Source organism: Eurytemora carolleeae, unplaced genomic scaffold (genome assembly GCF_000591075.1).
Source record: "Eurytemora carolleeae unplaced genomic scaffold, Eaff_2.0 scaffold616, whole genome shotgun sequence".
In the NCBI taxonomy this organism is placed as follows: domain Eukaryota; kingdom Metazoa; phylum Arthropoda; class Copepoda; order Calanoida; family Temoridae; genus Eurytemora; species Eurytemora carolleeae.
The window spans coordinates 92,399-109,034 of record NW_019396576.1 but is presented as its reverse complement, the minus strand read 5'-3'; the positions used below and the strand labels follow the sequence as shown (position 1 = coordinate 109,034).

Genomic DNA, 16,636 nt, shown 5'->3' with positions numbered 1-16,636 from the left:
AAATATAGATTAGGAAAGAAGGGAATGGGGGGAAAATATAGATTAGGAAAGAAGGGAATGAGGGGAAAATATAGATTTTAAAAGAAGGGAATAGGGGGAAATATAGATTAGAAAAGAAGGGAATGGGGGGAAAATATAGATTAGGAAAGAAGGGAATGGGGGAAAATATATATTAGGAAAGAAGGGAATGAGGGAAAAATAAGTGAGAAATAGAAAGAGCGAGGTATGAAGATGGAAAATAAGGAAAAGCAAGTGTGAATGTAGGGGAAACGAAGAAAAAGGGGAAGGAGGAAAGGTTTTGAAAGTGAAATTTTGATGGAAGGGGAGGAGAAAGTGACGAAAGGAGGGTGTACAGAGGAGGGGGATATGAATAATATATATATATGAGGGGGATAGAGGAAGGATGGAGGGAGTGTGGATGGTGGAAGGATGGATGGTGGAAGGATTGATGGAGGGTGTATGGATGAAGGGTGGATGGAGGGTGGGTGGAGGAATGATGGATGGAGCCGGAGGAGGATAGATGGAGGGTGTAAGGATGTAGGGAGGATGGATGAAGGTTGGATGGTGGAAGGATAGATGGTGTATGAAGGATAGATGGATGGAAGTTGTATGGATGGAGGGTGGATGGAGGAAGGGTGGATGGAGTGTGGATGGAGGAAGGTTGGATAGTGGATGGATAAATGGTGTATGAAGGATAGATGGAGGGAGGTTGTATGGATGGAGTGTGGATGGAGGAAGAATGGATGGAATCGGATGAGGATAGATGGAGGGTGTATGGATGGAGGGAGGATGGATGGTGGAAGGATAGATAAATGGAGGGTGGATGGAGTGTGGATGGAGTGTGGATGGATTAAGAATGGATGGAGCCAGAGGAGGATAGATGGAGGGCGAATGGATGGGACAGAGAGCAGAGTAGGTGGAGAACAATTGAAACTATGTAAGCAATGTTAGGATAGGGAGAAGCAGTGGCTAAATTAAGAGTTAGATCAATATTTTATTATTTTCATATCTCTATTTTTATCCGCATCAATAAAACCTCTTATCGCTTGTACTGTAATTAATACCTTCCTCCCTCCCCCCTTCATCCTAGACGCTACCTTTGTTAATGAAAAATTAAAGAAAAATATTTTCTAGGGCTCTGTCAGATTGCTTCACCTATCCTATACAAAATAAGGTAAGAAAAACTGAAAGGTTAATAGTTATTCTACAGGGTGTCCCTAACTCCAAATTTTCGATTGAATCATTTTTAAAAATTTGCTTGCAGAAAAGACTAGTTTTTTTTTCAAGAATTATGAGTGCAGATTTTGACGTTATGGTTCGGAGATATGACATGGGCCGCTCTGCATAAATGGTCATTTCCACGAAATATATCAAGAACCATCATAGCTTTGTTTACAAATAAGTTTACTACAGTTTTTATAAACAAATCTCAACCTGACCAGCACTGAGTTTGTTTACATTCCTCTCAGTCCGTCAGTGGGCTCCGGCTTTTTCCATTATTCATTAGCATAATGTTTTATCTGTTCATTTTTTAACTTGTAAATACATTTTTCCGGCCCTACACTCTGTAGATTTACTCTCATCAGTTTTAAGGCTTTAGATTTTCTTTATTTCATACCATCTTTATATGGTAACTTGGTCACAGCTAAATTGTAAACTTTTATATTGTTTAATTTAATTTTGCTTTAGACAAATATAAATGATGAATATATATAAGTTTGAAATATCAAACATCAGGTTACAAAGATAAAATAATTAGAATATATGAGTTTGTGGTATAAACTTAATTCCTTATGGAGATTAGAAAAAGGGAAGATTAAAGGACAACAATTAAATGTGTTGAGGTTTTCATTAGTTTATAAACTAACTATTCTCTTCTCTCAGTAGAATCCAAGTCTAGAGTCTAGACTTTCCCCAGATATATCCGGAGAAACCAGAGAATATAATTGGGAGAGGGGGGGGCAGCAGGGAGGGAACGGAGGGGGGTTTAATGATCAAGGGGCGTAAAAAGCTGAACAACATTATCCACAGCAAAACAAAATTAGGGCAAGGAAATAAAAGTGAGATTGATTCTGAAAGTAAGAAATACAGGAATACAACTAAATTCAAGATTTAGTTTTCAATTGAAGTTTTAGAGCATTGGTTTTATTTTAGAATAAATAAATTTAAGGATGGTACTTTTGATTTTATATATGGACGTTTAAAGAGAAATTGAGAAAACACTTGAAATTGCAACTGAATACAGGTGGGGTCCGCCAAGTGAAAGGATGAGGGGGATAACCTTGTTTTCCACTCTTTAACTAAAATGTCATTCTAAATAATTCTCTGTACTCTAAGAGAACACACAAAGCACTCTTGTATGCCGAGTTCATTAGCGCGTGATCCAATTAGAGTTCAGTCATGTGTTTGTTGTCTATTCTGAACAAATAGAAATTGCATGGCGGTTACATCTATCTTTCTATCTATCTCATCATCCAATTAGAGATAAATCCTTAAATCGGCACTATACACTAAACGGAAATATTTACTTCTACTGAAACTATAGTGAAAGGTTTTAATGGTTCCGTTGTAAATCGCATGGACGGTCACTTGAAATTACGCTTGCGCTTACATTAATAAATTAATCAATGAACTGTTTAAGGTTGATGAATGGCGAGGAACAGTAAAACAGATAGATAGAGAGCATACAAGGAAAGATAAAATTAAAAAGTTTAATTTTACAGAAAATCAAACGACGTGTTTGCAGGGTTACCCTCACAGAATGAGACTGTAAAGACGATCTCCAACTCCATCTCCAAATATGACTGTTCCAAGGTTAAATTAAGTCTTCTGTCTAAAATCTAGTCTTTTGTGGCATATTTATTGGTAAGGCAACGAAAGAAACAAGAATCAGACAGAATAAATTGTGTACAGTCGTCTCTACAGTCTCATATATTGCTGGTAACTCTGCACAATCAATCAAAATATGTCCTCAAACTATACAATCTAGAGTCAGAACTTTTATATTGTGAATCTCAGGATTAAGCAATACTCTCAATTCTATTTAGACCTGTAAATGACTAATTTAATTCATTTTCGATATACTGTGTTGATCTGCAAGAATATCTTTAAATAAGTAACCAATCATTTATCTTCAAGTTCGAAAATGCCCAAACTGGATATCAAGATCAAGTGTTTAAGATTAACGATACAAAAGTTCCGACCTCTGGAAGTAAACATTAACTGTTATGTGAATGATGCAGATTGTATTTAAGTTTACAAGTTAATGATGATTAATAATAATTAATTATATCTGCAGAGAGTTCAAAAAGATGAGATCTCTCATAAAGAAGAAATCAGATCAAATTATTAAACTCAGGTACTCAGGTCCTAAGATTTACTCCGTCCTAAAGTTTACTCCGTCCTAAGATTTACTCCGTCCTAAAGTTTACTCCGTCCTAAAGTTTACTCCGTCCTAAGGTTTACTCCGTCCTAAAGTTTACTCCGTCCTAAAGTTTACTCTGCCCTAAAGTTTACTCCGTCCTAAAGTTTACTCCGTCCTAAAGTTTACTCCGCCCTAGAGTTTACTCCGCTCTAAAGTTTACTCCGTCCTAAAGTTTACTCCGCCCTAAAGTTTACTCCGTCCTAAAGTTTACTACGCCCTAAAGTTTACTCCGTCCTAAAGTTTACTCCGTCCTAAAGTTTACTAGTTTACTACTCCCTAAAGTTTTCTCCGTCCTAAAGTTTTCTCCGTTCTAAAGTTTACTACGCCCTAAAGTTTACTCCGCCTTAAAGTTTACTCCGTCCTAAAGTTTACTCCGCCATAAAGTTTACTCCGCCCTAAAGTTTACTCTGTCCTAAAGTTTACTACGCCCTAAAGTTTACTCCGCCCTAAAGTTTTATCCGTCCTAAAGTTTACTCCGCCCTAAAGTTTACTCCGTCCTAAAGTTTACTCCGTCCTAAAGCTTACTCCGTCCTAAAGTTTACTCCGTTCTAAAGTTCACTCTGTTCATGATATACTCTGTTCTCAAGTTTTATGTCTGCTGTTACTCCCCTTTGTTATTCTACTGCTATCATAAAATTATGTGTTTCAAATATCGCATTTCCTGGTTTGTGAGTAAAATAAAGTAGTACAGGGAAAAATAAGACACGAAAGAGAGAATACAAAAGAGAATAAATTAAAGAAGGACGAATGAGCAACTAAAATAATGGATGATAATAAAAAATTAGAATATAAAAATAAGTGAACGATGAATGATTGAAGAAAAGGACAAAAAATATTTTGTAATATTTATCAAATTTTATGTACAACTGTTCAGGAAGAAGAATAATGTAGAGAAAGGATGTATGAATGTATAAATGTTCATGAAGAAAGGAAGAAAGGAAAATAATGTAGAGAAAGAATGTATGAATGTATAAATGTTCAGGAGGAAAGGATGAAAGAAGAATAATGTAGAGAAAGGATGTATGAATGTATGAATGTTCAAGAAGAAAGGAATAAAGGAGAATAATGTAGAGAAAGGATGTATGAATGTATGAATGTCAGTAAGAAAGGAATAAAGGAGAATAATGTAGAGAAAGGATGTATGAATGTATAAATGTTCAGGAAGAAAGGAAGAAAGGAGAATAATGTAGAGAAAGGATGTATGAATGTATAAATGTCAGTAAGAAAGGAATAAAGGAGAATAATGTAGAGAAAGGATGTATGAATTTATGAATATTCAGGAAGAAAGGCAGAAAGGAGAATAATGTAGAGAGCAGTAGAACCTGTGATGTCCAAGTCCAAGAATTAAACTCACTCATCAAAACTGCAGAGGATAAAGAGAAACAGGAAAACCAGATTTAAATATTTTTTTAGAATCTAATATTTGAAACTAAGACTATTTGATCTAACATCATAAACATAAGAAAAAGTCTACGAAAACATTTTGCGAAGGTATACGCTTTAAACTTTTTTTGTATATGGAGAGTAATCATTTTCTGAAAAAAGATCAAACCCCGTTTGACGACTGAGCAACTAATTATTTATTTTTCTTCATAAAGTTTTTTCCCGTGGGGGGGGGGGGGTTGTCTTAATTTTTTTTCTTTCCAGTTGGATCAGCACCTGATTGAAAAATTAAATCCCATGAAAACCATTGATAGCTCAACGGGGGAGGGGGTGATGGGGGAGGGATTAGCCCCCATAGCCCCCCTGTATGTACACCTGTTGTTCCATCTTGAAACTATTATTATGGCTTCCTAAAAAGTCTTTTAGACTTTTTGATTTTGTATCTTTTTTAAAGGTAAGAATAGTCCTACTTCTGTTGTACATAAATGAATATAATCACAATGAAAGATGAATTGTCTTCTGTCATAACAATAATAATTTTTTCTGACATAAACATTTTTTATTACTATTACCAAACAATATCTTTTTGCTTCTTAAAGGATCTAGAACTGCTTATTGTAGTCTGTAAGCCGGATTAGTTTTCTTTAAAAATATTAATATTTAGCATTTATTTATTACGTTTCATAACAGAACTTACATTCATTAAAATATCAATAAAACAAGTATGTTTTTGTTTCTTGGTTGGGTGATTAACTTTAGCCCAGGAAAATTTACCCAAAATTTTTTTTTTAAATGTTAATTCTTAAATCCGCCAACAATGAAAACAGAAAATTTCGCAAAATTTTATTGTTTCAAGTAAACGTTATAAATTCCAGATATATTCGCAACAGAAAGCTTATTATTAGAGGTGCGTTAAGCGCCTTGATAGTCGAGTAGTTTCAGATGCCTGCATAGAAACTTATTCTGGGACATTTATTTGAAAATAAATTTAGTTTTAGAATTTACTGAAATATTTTTGCATAAAATCTGAATGCGAATTAAATTCTAACTGGAGCCGGCCTACTCCGCAGAATAGGAAAAAGAAAAATGCCAAAAATTGCATTGTTTTACCAGCACACAATTTGCATTTTATTTAAATTCTCCGCAAAAATGTTGGATTTATTTAAATTTTTAAAAGTAGCCATGGAAACTATATTTTTTGTACAGAATATAGTATTGATATTTTTTGAGCTTAACAAAAATAGGCCATGTAGTTTTCAACACGTTTTCTTAAAAATTAGGCTAGAGATCAGAACTTTTGTTTGGATATTGTCAATCTTTAACGCTTCATCTCGATATCCAATGCGAGAACTTTTGAATTTGAGAACCAATGTTTGATTCCTCTACTAAAGGTATTCTTGCAGGGCATGAGCACCACGGGATATCAAAGAAGAATTAAATTTATTCGCAAATATGCCTGGAGATTAATGTTGATCCAGAGATTCACAAAGTTTGACTTGAAGAGTTTAAAAATTTAAAAAGCAGTCGACATTATATAAGTTTTGTAAAAAGTTTATATAGATAACTGCTTGATCCTGAGTTAACAACACACAAGTTTTGACCTTAGTGCATCTCTCCAAATATTATTCAATGCTTTCATTGGTTGGCGTAATTTAAAAATCTGTCTGATTCCATCTAACCGTGAATTTTTAATCTCATCTCATCAGTACAGTACAGTACAGTGCAGTAGTACGTTCTTATCTCAACTCAAGAAATAATTTAACCTCAATTTTATGGTTTCCCTCCTATCTACCTTTGTAGAATATTTGTTTGGATAAGTTTGCAAAGTTTTAAAATTAAAATAAATCATGAATTTGTTCCGAGGGTTCAAGGATTCAGGACATATTCAATGCAAAGTTTCATATCAGTTTCTTAATCAGGGTATAGAGTAAAGCACAGGGGGTTCTTTAATCAGGGTATAGAGCATAGCACGGGGGGTTCTTGAATAAGGGTATATAGTATAGCACAGGGGGTTCTTTAATCAAGGTATAGAGTATAGCACAGGGGGTTCTTTAATCAGGGTATAGACTATACCACAGGGGGTTCTTTAATCAGGGTATAGAGTATAGCACAGGGGGTTCTTTAATCAGGGTATAGAGTATAGCACAGGGGGTTCTTTAATCAGGGTATAGAGTATAGCACAGGGGGTTCTTTAATCAGGGTATAGAGTATAGCACAGGGGGTTCTTTAATCAGGGTATAGAGTATAGCACAGGGGGTTCTTTAATCAGGGTATAGAGTATAGCATAGGGGGTTCTTTAATCAGGGTATAGAGTATAGCACAGGGGGTTCTTTAATCAAGGTATAGAGTATACTACAGGGGGTTCTTTAATCATGGTGTAGAGTATACCACAGGGGGTTCTTTGATCAGGGTATAGAGTATAGCACAGGGGGTTTTTTATGAACAGAAACTGCGATAATTATAATTTGCAATTAAAAAAAAAAAAAACATTTTTTTCAAATCTGGTTTGGTTTGGTAAGGTTGTTAAAAGAATGGCTGCCCAAGAAAGAACGCATTATACAGCTTTAGCAGCTTCCTTCAAACCAATCATAGGTATACATTAGCAGCTATCATTAAACCTATCAATTGTATACTTTAGAAGCTTTCCTCAAACCAATCATAGGTATACTTTAGAGAGTTAAATTATCATAGAATAAATTAGTCATTTGGGTGGTAAAAGCCTCTGCCCCCCTTTCCCAATCCAATATCACCGATATCTCCAAAGACTTTCACTCTTAGGACCATCGTTGCTTTTTTCTATTTCTTACTTTCTAACTTATTTTTTCTATTTCTTACTTCCTAACTTATTTTTTCTATTTCTTACTTCCTAACTTTTTTTTTCTATTTCTTACTTGCTAACTTATTTTTTCTATTTCTTACTTGCTAACTTATTTTCTCTATTTCTTGCGTCCTCGAAGTAAAATTTGTAAATTTTGTAAATTTAATCAAGAGTTTAGTTTATCCACTCATAAATCGTAGGCTTAAAATGTTTATTCTCTAATATTTTGAGTTGTGACGTTGTAAAGCTCTAGAGTACAGTATAACATATACCGACCCCTTCTTGTAGCCCCTGTAATGAAGAATTTAAAGGTGCAAAGCATTTCTTAGTTCATTTATAACAATCTTGAGATAACAAACCTAATGTTTCAGGAGAAGAATATGAAATGTTATTGGAGATTGAACAGTTGACAGAAGTTATGGACAAACTAACACGGATAATATCAGATCCAAGGTTTTTAAAGGGATTCTTCACTAATTATAAAATATATACTCTTTAAAGGGATTCTTCACTAATTTAAAAATATAAACTATTATAAAGGGATTCTTCACTGATATTAATTTATATAATATTTAAAGGGATTCTTCACTATTTTTAAAATATATGCTCTTTAAAGGGATTCTTCACTAATTTAAAAATATAAACTATTATAAAAGGATTCTTCACTGATATTAATTTATATAATATTTAAAGGGATTCTTCACTATTTTTAAAATGTAAACTATTTTATGGGATTCTTCAGTAATTTAAAAATATAAACTATTTAAAGGGATTCTTCACTAATCTTAATATATAAACTATTTAAAAGGATTCTTCACTAATCTTAAAAAACATACTATTTAAAGGGATTCTTCACTAATTCTAATCTATATGCTATTAAAAGGGATTCTTCACTGATATTAATATATAAACTATTTAAAGGGATTCTTCACTAGTTTAAAAATATATACTATTTAAAGGGATTATTCACTAATTTTAAAATATATACTATTTAAAGGGATTCTTCACTAATCTTAAGAAACATACTATTTAAAGGGATTCTTCACGGATTTTAATCTATATGCTATTAAAAGGGATTCTTCACTGATATTAATATATAAACTATTTAAAGGGATTCTTCACTAATTTAAAAATATATACTATTTAAAGGGATTCTTCACTAATTTTAAAATATATACTATTTAAAGGGATTCTTCACTAATTTTAATCTAAATGCTATTTAAAGGGATTCTTCACTGATATTAACCTAAAAACTATTTAAAGGGATTCTTCAATAATTTTAAAATACACACTATTTAAAGGGATTCTTCACTAATCTTTAAAATATATAATATTTAAAGGGATTCTTAGCTAATTTAAAATAATAAACTATTTAAAGGAATTCTTCACAAATTAAAAAATATATACTATTTAAAGGGATTCTTCACTAATTTTAATATATATACTCTTTAAAGGGATTCTTCACTAATCTTTAAAATATAAACTATTTAAAGGGATTCTTCATTAATCTTAAATATATAAACTATTTAAAGGGATTCTTCACTAATCTTTAAAATATATACTAATTAAAGGGATTCATCAATAATTTTAATCTATATGCTATTAAAAAGGATTCTTCACTGACATTGATATATAAACTATTTAAAGGGATTCTTCACTAATTTAAAAATGTATAATATTTAAAGGGATTCTTAACTAATTTAAGATAATAAACTATTTAAAGGGATTCTCACTAATTTTAATATATATACTATTTACAGGGATTCTTCACTAATTTTAAAGTATAAACTATTTAATGGGATTCTTCACTAATTTTGAAATCAATAATATTTAAAGGGATTCTTCACTAAACATTGGAACGATCCCTGTAAAGCGACTATCAGCGTAGATTTAAGTGACCCTCCATGTGAAGATGGCAATATCCGATTTACAAAGTTAATCTTGAAATCTTAATCTGATCAAAAATGTGGAAGATATTGTCGTTTTCTTGATTCGAACGGTGTTTATTTCTGTGATTCTGTGAATTTCTCCACTTATTCTTGTAAGGGAAAAATGCGCAAGTAACTTTCACAGAGTAATCGCAAATTAATATAAACAGACCTTCACCCTATCAATATCACTTTTAAACTTCATAATTGTGAACAAATTTTGAACTTTTTTTTTTGATGCACATGGTAGGGTGGAGAATGGTCAAACGGCGGGTAGGTGTTTCAAAAAAATCAGAAATGTGTCACATGTCAGTATTTGTCAAAAGTAAAAATATTTATTTTTAAATATTTTTCGATGTACTTTTTAACTAACAATTAAAGATAGAGGTCTAACATTTTTTTAATGAGCAGGGCTTGAAAAATTGGACTATAGGGTTATGTATCACTCTCCCCAAAAAATCATAGGGGGTGTGGGGTGGAACCCCCTCCCCCCTCCATTTTAGAAACAAAAAAGCCCAATCGGGATTATGAAACAAAAGGTATACCATTTACAGACAAAGCTTTTAAGGGTACCATCATTGTAGATTGGGCATTGACATCTTTTCATGGAGACTCACTTGAAATTAAACTTACAATCTCATTAATAAAAGTTAAGTTTAAAGGGACTGTTCACCGTATTTTAAATGTCTGTTAATTATAATGATATGAAATGAAATTTTGATTCCCTTGGTTTTAATCACAAAGTTCTAGGTCTCGACTTATAAGATTTAACTAAATATATTTTTTTTTTGACATTTATTTTGAAGTTTTTTACTTTTTTTTTACCCAATTATTTAGAGAATAAACAATTTTCCTTTTGATGATTAAACAGTATTTTACTTCCTTTAATATAGCTGAATGGTCATGTGTATAAAAGAAACATTCTTTTTCAGTTATCCTAATATTTTCATATAGTATCTTTATCATTTTTACCAGGAACAGAGACGACTGTACGGATTTTATTGATTTCTTTTTCTTTTTTAGTTATCCTAATATTTTCATATATTATCTTTATCATTTTTACCAGAAACAGAGACGACTGTACGGATTTTATTGATTTCTTTTTCTTTCATCCCTGCTTTCCTATATTTGAAAACAATTTCATTTTTTCTTAACTAAGTCATCATAGTAAACTATTCAAACGACTAGCAAGGAAATGAGTTATCCCTTTATCTTTGCAACCTGATGATGTAAACTTTTGTTATATCAAACTTAGACCATTTGATCTACCAGATATCGTAGTTTGAAATTTCAAAAATATATGCGAGCGATATCGGGTCGCAAAGATGTTAGGATTAAAAAATTAGAGTTTGTGATAAAAACTCAATTCATTTAACATTCAGACTGTCATATTTTGAGATTTTTTAGTCGTCTTTAAGTTTCATCCTTTGTGGGTAACCCTGTATGTTTTTGGGGTTTTCATAACCTTTAATATGTTTCTCATTGTGTAAATTAAAGCAAAATTTGATATTTGACTCTATTCGCGCAAATCTTGGAAATATAAATTTTATTCCAAGTTTTACATTTATTAAAGCTGTTTATTGTTTATGTTTAAAGAGTAAACTGAAATAAAATTTTGTTAACAGAGAAATATTTAAAAATTTAGATAAGTTCTTATTTGGTATAATAAAATATTAGTAAAAATTGTGGAGGGGGGGGGGGCAGGGTTCTCATGCGGACTTGCGGTGAAGTGAATGGTAAATAGTAAATTACTGTTAATTCTGAAATCAAGCAATTCTGCCAAAATAATAATGTGCGCAATATTGTATTTTTATGAAAAACTTTTCGTTTTAGATTTAGAAAAATTTGAATTTAAAATTTGTAAATGTAAAAACAAAATATATTTTCTTTCCTAGAAGAGTTGTGGAGACATCTGAAAATGTTGTTTCTTTGCTCGACTCAGCCAAGGTAAATCTTTTAATCTTAAATCTTAGAAAATTGATACAAACTTGATCTTTATTTTGATCTTGATCTTGATCTTGATCTTGATCTTGATCTTAATCTTGATCTTGATCTTGACCCTGATCTTGATCTTGATCTTGATCTTGATCTTGATCCTAATCTTTACTGAATCTTAATCCTAAACTTGAACTTAATAGTGGACTTATTCTTCATACTGAACTTAATCATAATCCTGCACTAAATTTTAATTTTAATCCTGTACATAATCTAAACCTTAATCTAGGAACGGTTTTGCTACGCGACTCCTCCGTCCTCCCCTGCTGGTTCTACAATGGGTTCTAGGAGAGGTTCTCTACGATCCCTGACATCAACCTCGTCCTCAAGAACCTCGTCAACCTCGAGGTTATCCTACCACGAGTCCTCGACCTCTACCCCGATCTCGGCGGCAGCCTCTAATCCTGATTCTAGATCTAGAAATGATTCCTATTCATCAGATACAGAGGTTAGAAAAAATATATTTTTAGTCTGAGGTCAAACTTTTGTGGGAAATTATCCCGGGATTTACAACTAAAGTTTTAACCTCTAGATACGTTTCAATACAGAAGCATGCAAGGAACTGTGAGCAGGGGCGTATTCAGGAATTTGTCCAGGGGGGGGCTTAATTTTTTTCTTTCCAGGGGGGGCTCAGCACCCGTTGGGGCCTGAAAACCCTTGAAATTGATAGATTTCACTGAACATGGGGCGGGGGGTGCTTAGCCCTGAATACGCCTCTGACTGTGAATAAAATGTCGTGCAATTATCATTATTAAGTTTTTCATTTAATGTTTTAATTGTTTCTTTTTTTCTTAATTATTTGTTGTTCAGATTTATATAGTTCAGAGTCATTAACGTAATCTTAAAGGATTTGTCGAAAAATGATGTCACAGAAATCGACTTACTGTGATATGGTGACTGTAACCTTATAATTCCTTTATTTATAGAATTAAATTCTATCTTCATGAAGTTTTTAAAAACTATTGAAATTTTTCTTTTTTCTAACTAATAAATGTTTTTAAAAGTTAAGCCAAATTAGCCTTTGACGTCAAACCGAGTTTATTTTTTACATTACTTTGTAAAGAGAAGAATATTAGATAAAATTAGGTAAAAATGCATAAAATATAATTAGTGTCTCTTCATCTCTTTGATAAGTTTTTTGTGACTTTCAAAAAATATAAAATGTTCAGATTTTTTTAACACTAAATTTATATTTTTTAAATTTACACTGCCCGGGTTCTGTATTTTATATGTACACCGAACAATGTACAGATTCTATATTATATATGTACAATGTACATTGTACACTGTACAGGTTCTATATTGTTTATGTACACTGTACATTGTACAAGCTATTATCATGTACATAGTACACCTTGCAGGTACTAAGTAAGCCTCCAAGCTGGGATTCTCTCACCTCAGCCCGAAGCCAAGATTCAGGAAAAACAACATTTGTACATTATCGTTCTTCATTTTAATTTTTACCTTTATTTACAAAAAAACTTTTTAGGAACAAGTATTTTAACATGTTCTGAATTCTGATCTTAATTCATTTAGGGTTATATATTTTTCTTTACACCAGTATTTAACAGACTAAAGCCATGTAATCAACAACTACAGTGAGAACCAGAATTCTGTTAGATCCAATAATCTAAGTTTGAAATTTCAAAGGTTTATATTTTCAGGCTGCAAAGATATCAGGATTTATAAATTTGAGTTAGTGGCAAAGACTCAATTATTTTAAAAAGTTCGTTCAGTGGACATCGAATTAAATCGCGCTGAGGCTAAGCGCCTTTTCATACAAAAATGTAGCTTTCTGTTTTCGCAAATTTTTAACGTATTCCGCCGTAATATTAAATATATAGACTTCTACTTGTAAGTGTGTCTTTATTTTTCCTTTTTTAAATCTAGTATCTTTACAGACTGTGGTAATATAATATATGGATATTGTCTTACCAACACCTGAGCCAAATGCATTCACCAATTACATTATTTACATGATCCAATTACAGTAATTACAGAACCCGACAATATTATTGGAGACAAGAGTAAACTATATTTCAAGTAATGATGTTTTTTGTCGGAATAAAATGGACCTGTAGTCGCTGCAAAAACTATAGATATGAAATTTACATCAATTAGTTCTGTAAAATGAGAAAATAATTGACTGCTTTTAATTTTAAGAATATATCTAAAGCACCAAAACTCTAAATTGAATAAATTATGAATAGATGTAAATACTTTAAATTCAACAAATTAGGGAAAAAATGGACCAGTAGTGGCCGCAAAGGAAATGAGTTTTTGCCACAAACTCTAATTTTTGTATCCCGTTATCTTTGCAACCCGATGTCGTAGACCTTAGATATTACAAACTTTTATTTCTGTTAGATCAAATAGTCTAAGTTTGAAATATCAAATGTTTACATTTTCAGGTTGCAAAAATATAAGGATTAGTAAATTTGAGTTTGTGACAAAAACTTAGTTTCTTTTCTCGAAAACTAGTCAAGAAATTTAAATCAAAGCGAGAGTTTACACAAAACAGTAAATTCTCTTGCGCAACAGTTTCGTGTTTTTGCACGAAATGACTTTTTTTTACGAAATTTCGCATTAGATTCAGTAAAAAGTAATTCTTTCATATCTGCTGCAGTATTTATTCGTTCATGAACAATATAATCACATTATTATCATATTCATAGTTTAGACACTGTTAAAATTTTGGTTACTTTCGTCAATAAAATTTGTTATGTAAATATGTTTTAAGAAAACGCTAAAAAGTTGCCACTGTTATAGGTGTGTCTCATGCAGTCCTACTGAATATAAAATTATGCTTGTTTGTTACCAACCTCCGTCGGCTGGACCAAATTGTCTAAAAGGAATTGAGTCTTTACCACAAACTTAGATTTTATAATCCCTTTATCTTTGCAGCCTGATGATGTAAACTTTCGACATTTCAAACTTAGACTTTTTGATATAACAGAATTTATAGTTTAAAATATCAAAGGTTTCCGACGTCGGGTTTAAAAGATATAGGCAACAACTCATTTCCTTTATTTCCAAGAAACTCTGAGCGATTAAGTCAGATGCATTTCCAAAAATTGTTTCTCGAAATTTAACGAAATAGGTCGAGATTACGAAATACTAAGAGACACCGAAATACGCGAAAACAAAGATTTTCTTCAAAATTTTGGCGGAATAGCTTTTTGCGCATCAATGCGAAATTATATCTAAATTTCGTGCAATTTTTACTCGAAACGTTCTTTATTTTCGTGCAAAAAAAAAATTCGATTGGAAACTCTAATCAATGCCATTAAACAATTAGTTCAGTAAAATAAAAACTCAAAAATATTTTTAACAAAAAATAATGAATAAAAGTAATACTTTAAATGCAACAAATTACATCTTTTATAATACATAATGATATATGATAATATGTTTAATAATATAATAACATAAAATTATATTCATGATATATAATGATAAATAATAATCTCTAATAATATAATAATATTTAAAAATAAAAATGTTGAATATACCTCCAGGTTTCCCCTCCAGTACCTTCTCCTCCTCCTTCACCCCTCTAGTCATTAACGAGGTCAGTTCTTTAACATATTTTTTTAATACAGAATCAAAAAATCTGAAATCAAATAAAAAAACTGCCGATTTGACTTTATCAACAAAAAACAGCAAAACACAAAAAATGGATTTTTTTTTTACAAAAATATGTGAATACGATACAACACAACACATGCTTCTAAACACATTGTTTATTTTTCTCTGATGTTTTTCACGGTTAGTAAACAAACATTTTGGATCAAAAAATCAAAATATCTATTCGATATTAAGAAGCATTTTTAATTTTATCAATATGAGAGATGAGGGAGGGGGGGTGTGGCTTACGTGTACGCCCCATCTTGACATTTTTTAGGATTTTATTTGCATCAAAACTTCCACCTAAAGGGACTGTTATTGTTATTTGAAGTGGCCTTCCCTTTGAAGAGGGGCAGGTCCAATCCTTCCCTTTGTAGAGGGGAAGGTCCAACCTTTCCTTTTGAAGAGGGGTAGGTTCAATCCTTCCCTTTGTAGAGGGGCAGGTCCAATCCTTCCCTTTGAAGAGGTTCAGGTCCAATCCTTCCCTTTGTAGAGGGGCAGGTCCAATCCTTCCCTTAGTAGAGGGGAAGGTCCAATCCATCCCTTTGAAGAGGTTCAGGTCCAATCCTTCCCTTTGTAGAGGGGCAGGTCCAATCCTTCCCTTTGTAGAGGGGTAGGTCCAATCCTTCCCTTTAAAGGGGGGTAGGTCCAATCCTTCCCTTTGAAGAGATTCAGGTCCAATCCTTCCCTTTGTAGAGGGGCAGGTCCAATCCTTCCCTTTGTAGAAGGGCAGGTCCAATCCTTCCCTTTGAACAGGTTCAGGTCCAATCCTTCCCTTTGAAGAGGGGTAGGTCCAATCCTTCCCTTTGAAGAGGGGTAGGTCCAATCCTTCCCTTTGAAGAGGGGAAGGTCCAATCCTCCCCTTTGAAGAGGGGGAGGTCCAATCCTTCCCTTTGAAGAGCGGGAGGTCCAATCCTTCCCTTTGAAGAGGGGAAGGTCCAATCCTTCCCTTTGAAGAGGGGGAGGTCCAATCCTTCCCTTTGAAGAGGGGGAGGTCCAATCCTTCCCTTTGAAGAGCGGGAGGTCCAATACTTCCCTTTGAGGTCCAATCCTTCCCTTTGAAGAGGGGGAGGTCCAATCCTTCCCTTTGAAGAGGGGAAGGTCCAATCCTTCCATTTGAAGAGGGGGAGGTCCAATCCTTCCCTTTGAAGAGGGGCAGGTCCAATTCATAACCCTACCCTTTAACCTTATCTCATCAATTATGTAGAATAAAACGTCGTTTTTATGTCAGTCTCCGTTGTTTCTGAAGCAAGGAATGCGCAGGCAATTTTTGTAGAGAATCCACGTTCACAAATGAAAATAAGGTTTTCAAAAGAAAAAGAAAAACGGAATCGTACTAGACACTCCATCAATGTATGGTAAATTAATATTACGTTCTTGTCCTTTTAACCTTAGTTCAAACTCTCCAAATCCTCGTTTTCCCTTTGAAAACTTTAAAAAATGTATATTCCCCCCCCCCCC

General features: G+C 32.8%; 1 protein-coding gene across 1 annotated transcript in view; it reads left to right on the top strand.

The window, feature by feature from the left end:
* Positions 1 to 16,636, top strand: part of LOC111705783 (MTSS1-like protein) — a 41,278-nt gene that overhangs the window by 14,562 nt on the left and 10,080 nt on the right. Inside the window, exons 4-14 of the mRNA XM_023478449.1 lie at positions 1,135 to 1,174; positions 2,642 to 2,691; positions 3,299 to 3,358; positions 4,705 to 4,810; positions 7,327 to 7,399; positions 7,997 to 8,078; positions 11,449 to 11,500; positions 11,778 to 11,996; positions 12,910 to 12,967; positions 15,067 to 15,210; positions 15,932 to 15,962. Coding sequence (XP_023334217.1) covers positions 1,135 to 1,174; positions 2,642 to 2,691; positions 3,299 to 3,358; positions 4,705 to 4,810; positions 7,327 to 7,399; positions 7,997 to 8,078; positions 11,449 to 11,500; positions 11,778 to 11,996; positions 12,910 to 12,967; positions 15,067 to 15,210; positions 15,932 to 15,962 — 915 coding nt within the window. The remainder of the gene's footprint in view (positions 1 to 1,134; positions 1,175 to 2,641; positions 2,692 to 3,298; positions 3,359 to 4,704; positions 4,811 to 7,326; positions 7,400 to 7,996; positions 8,079 to 11,448; positions 11,501 to 11,777; positions 11,997 to 12,909; positions 12,968 to 15,066; positions 15,211 to 15,931; positions 15,963 to 16,636) is intronic.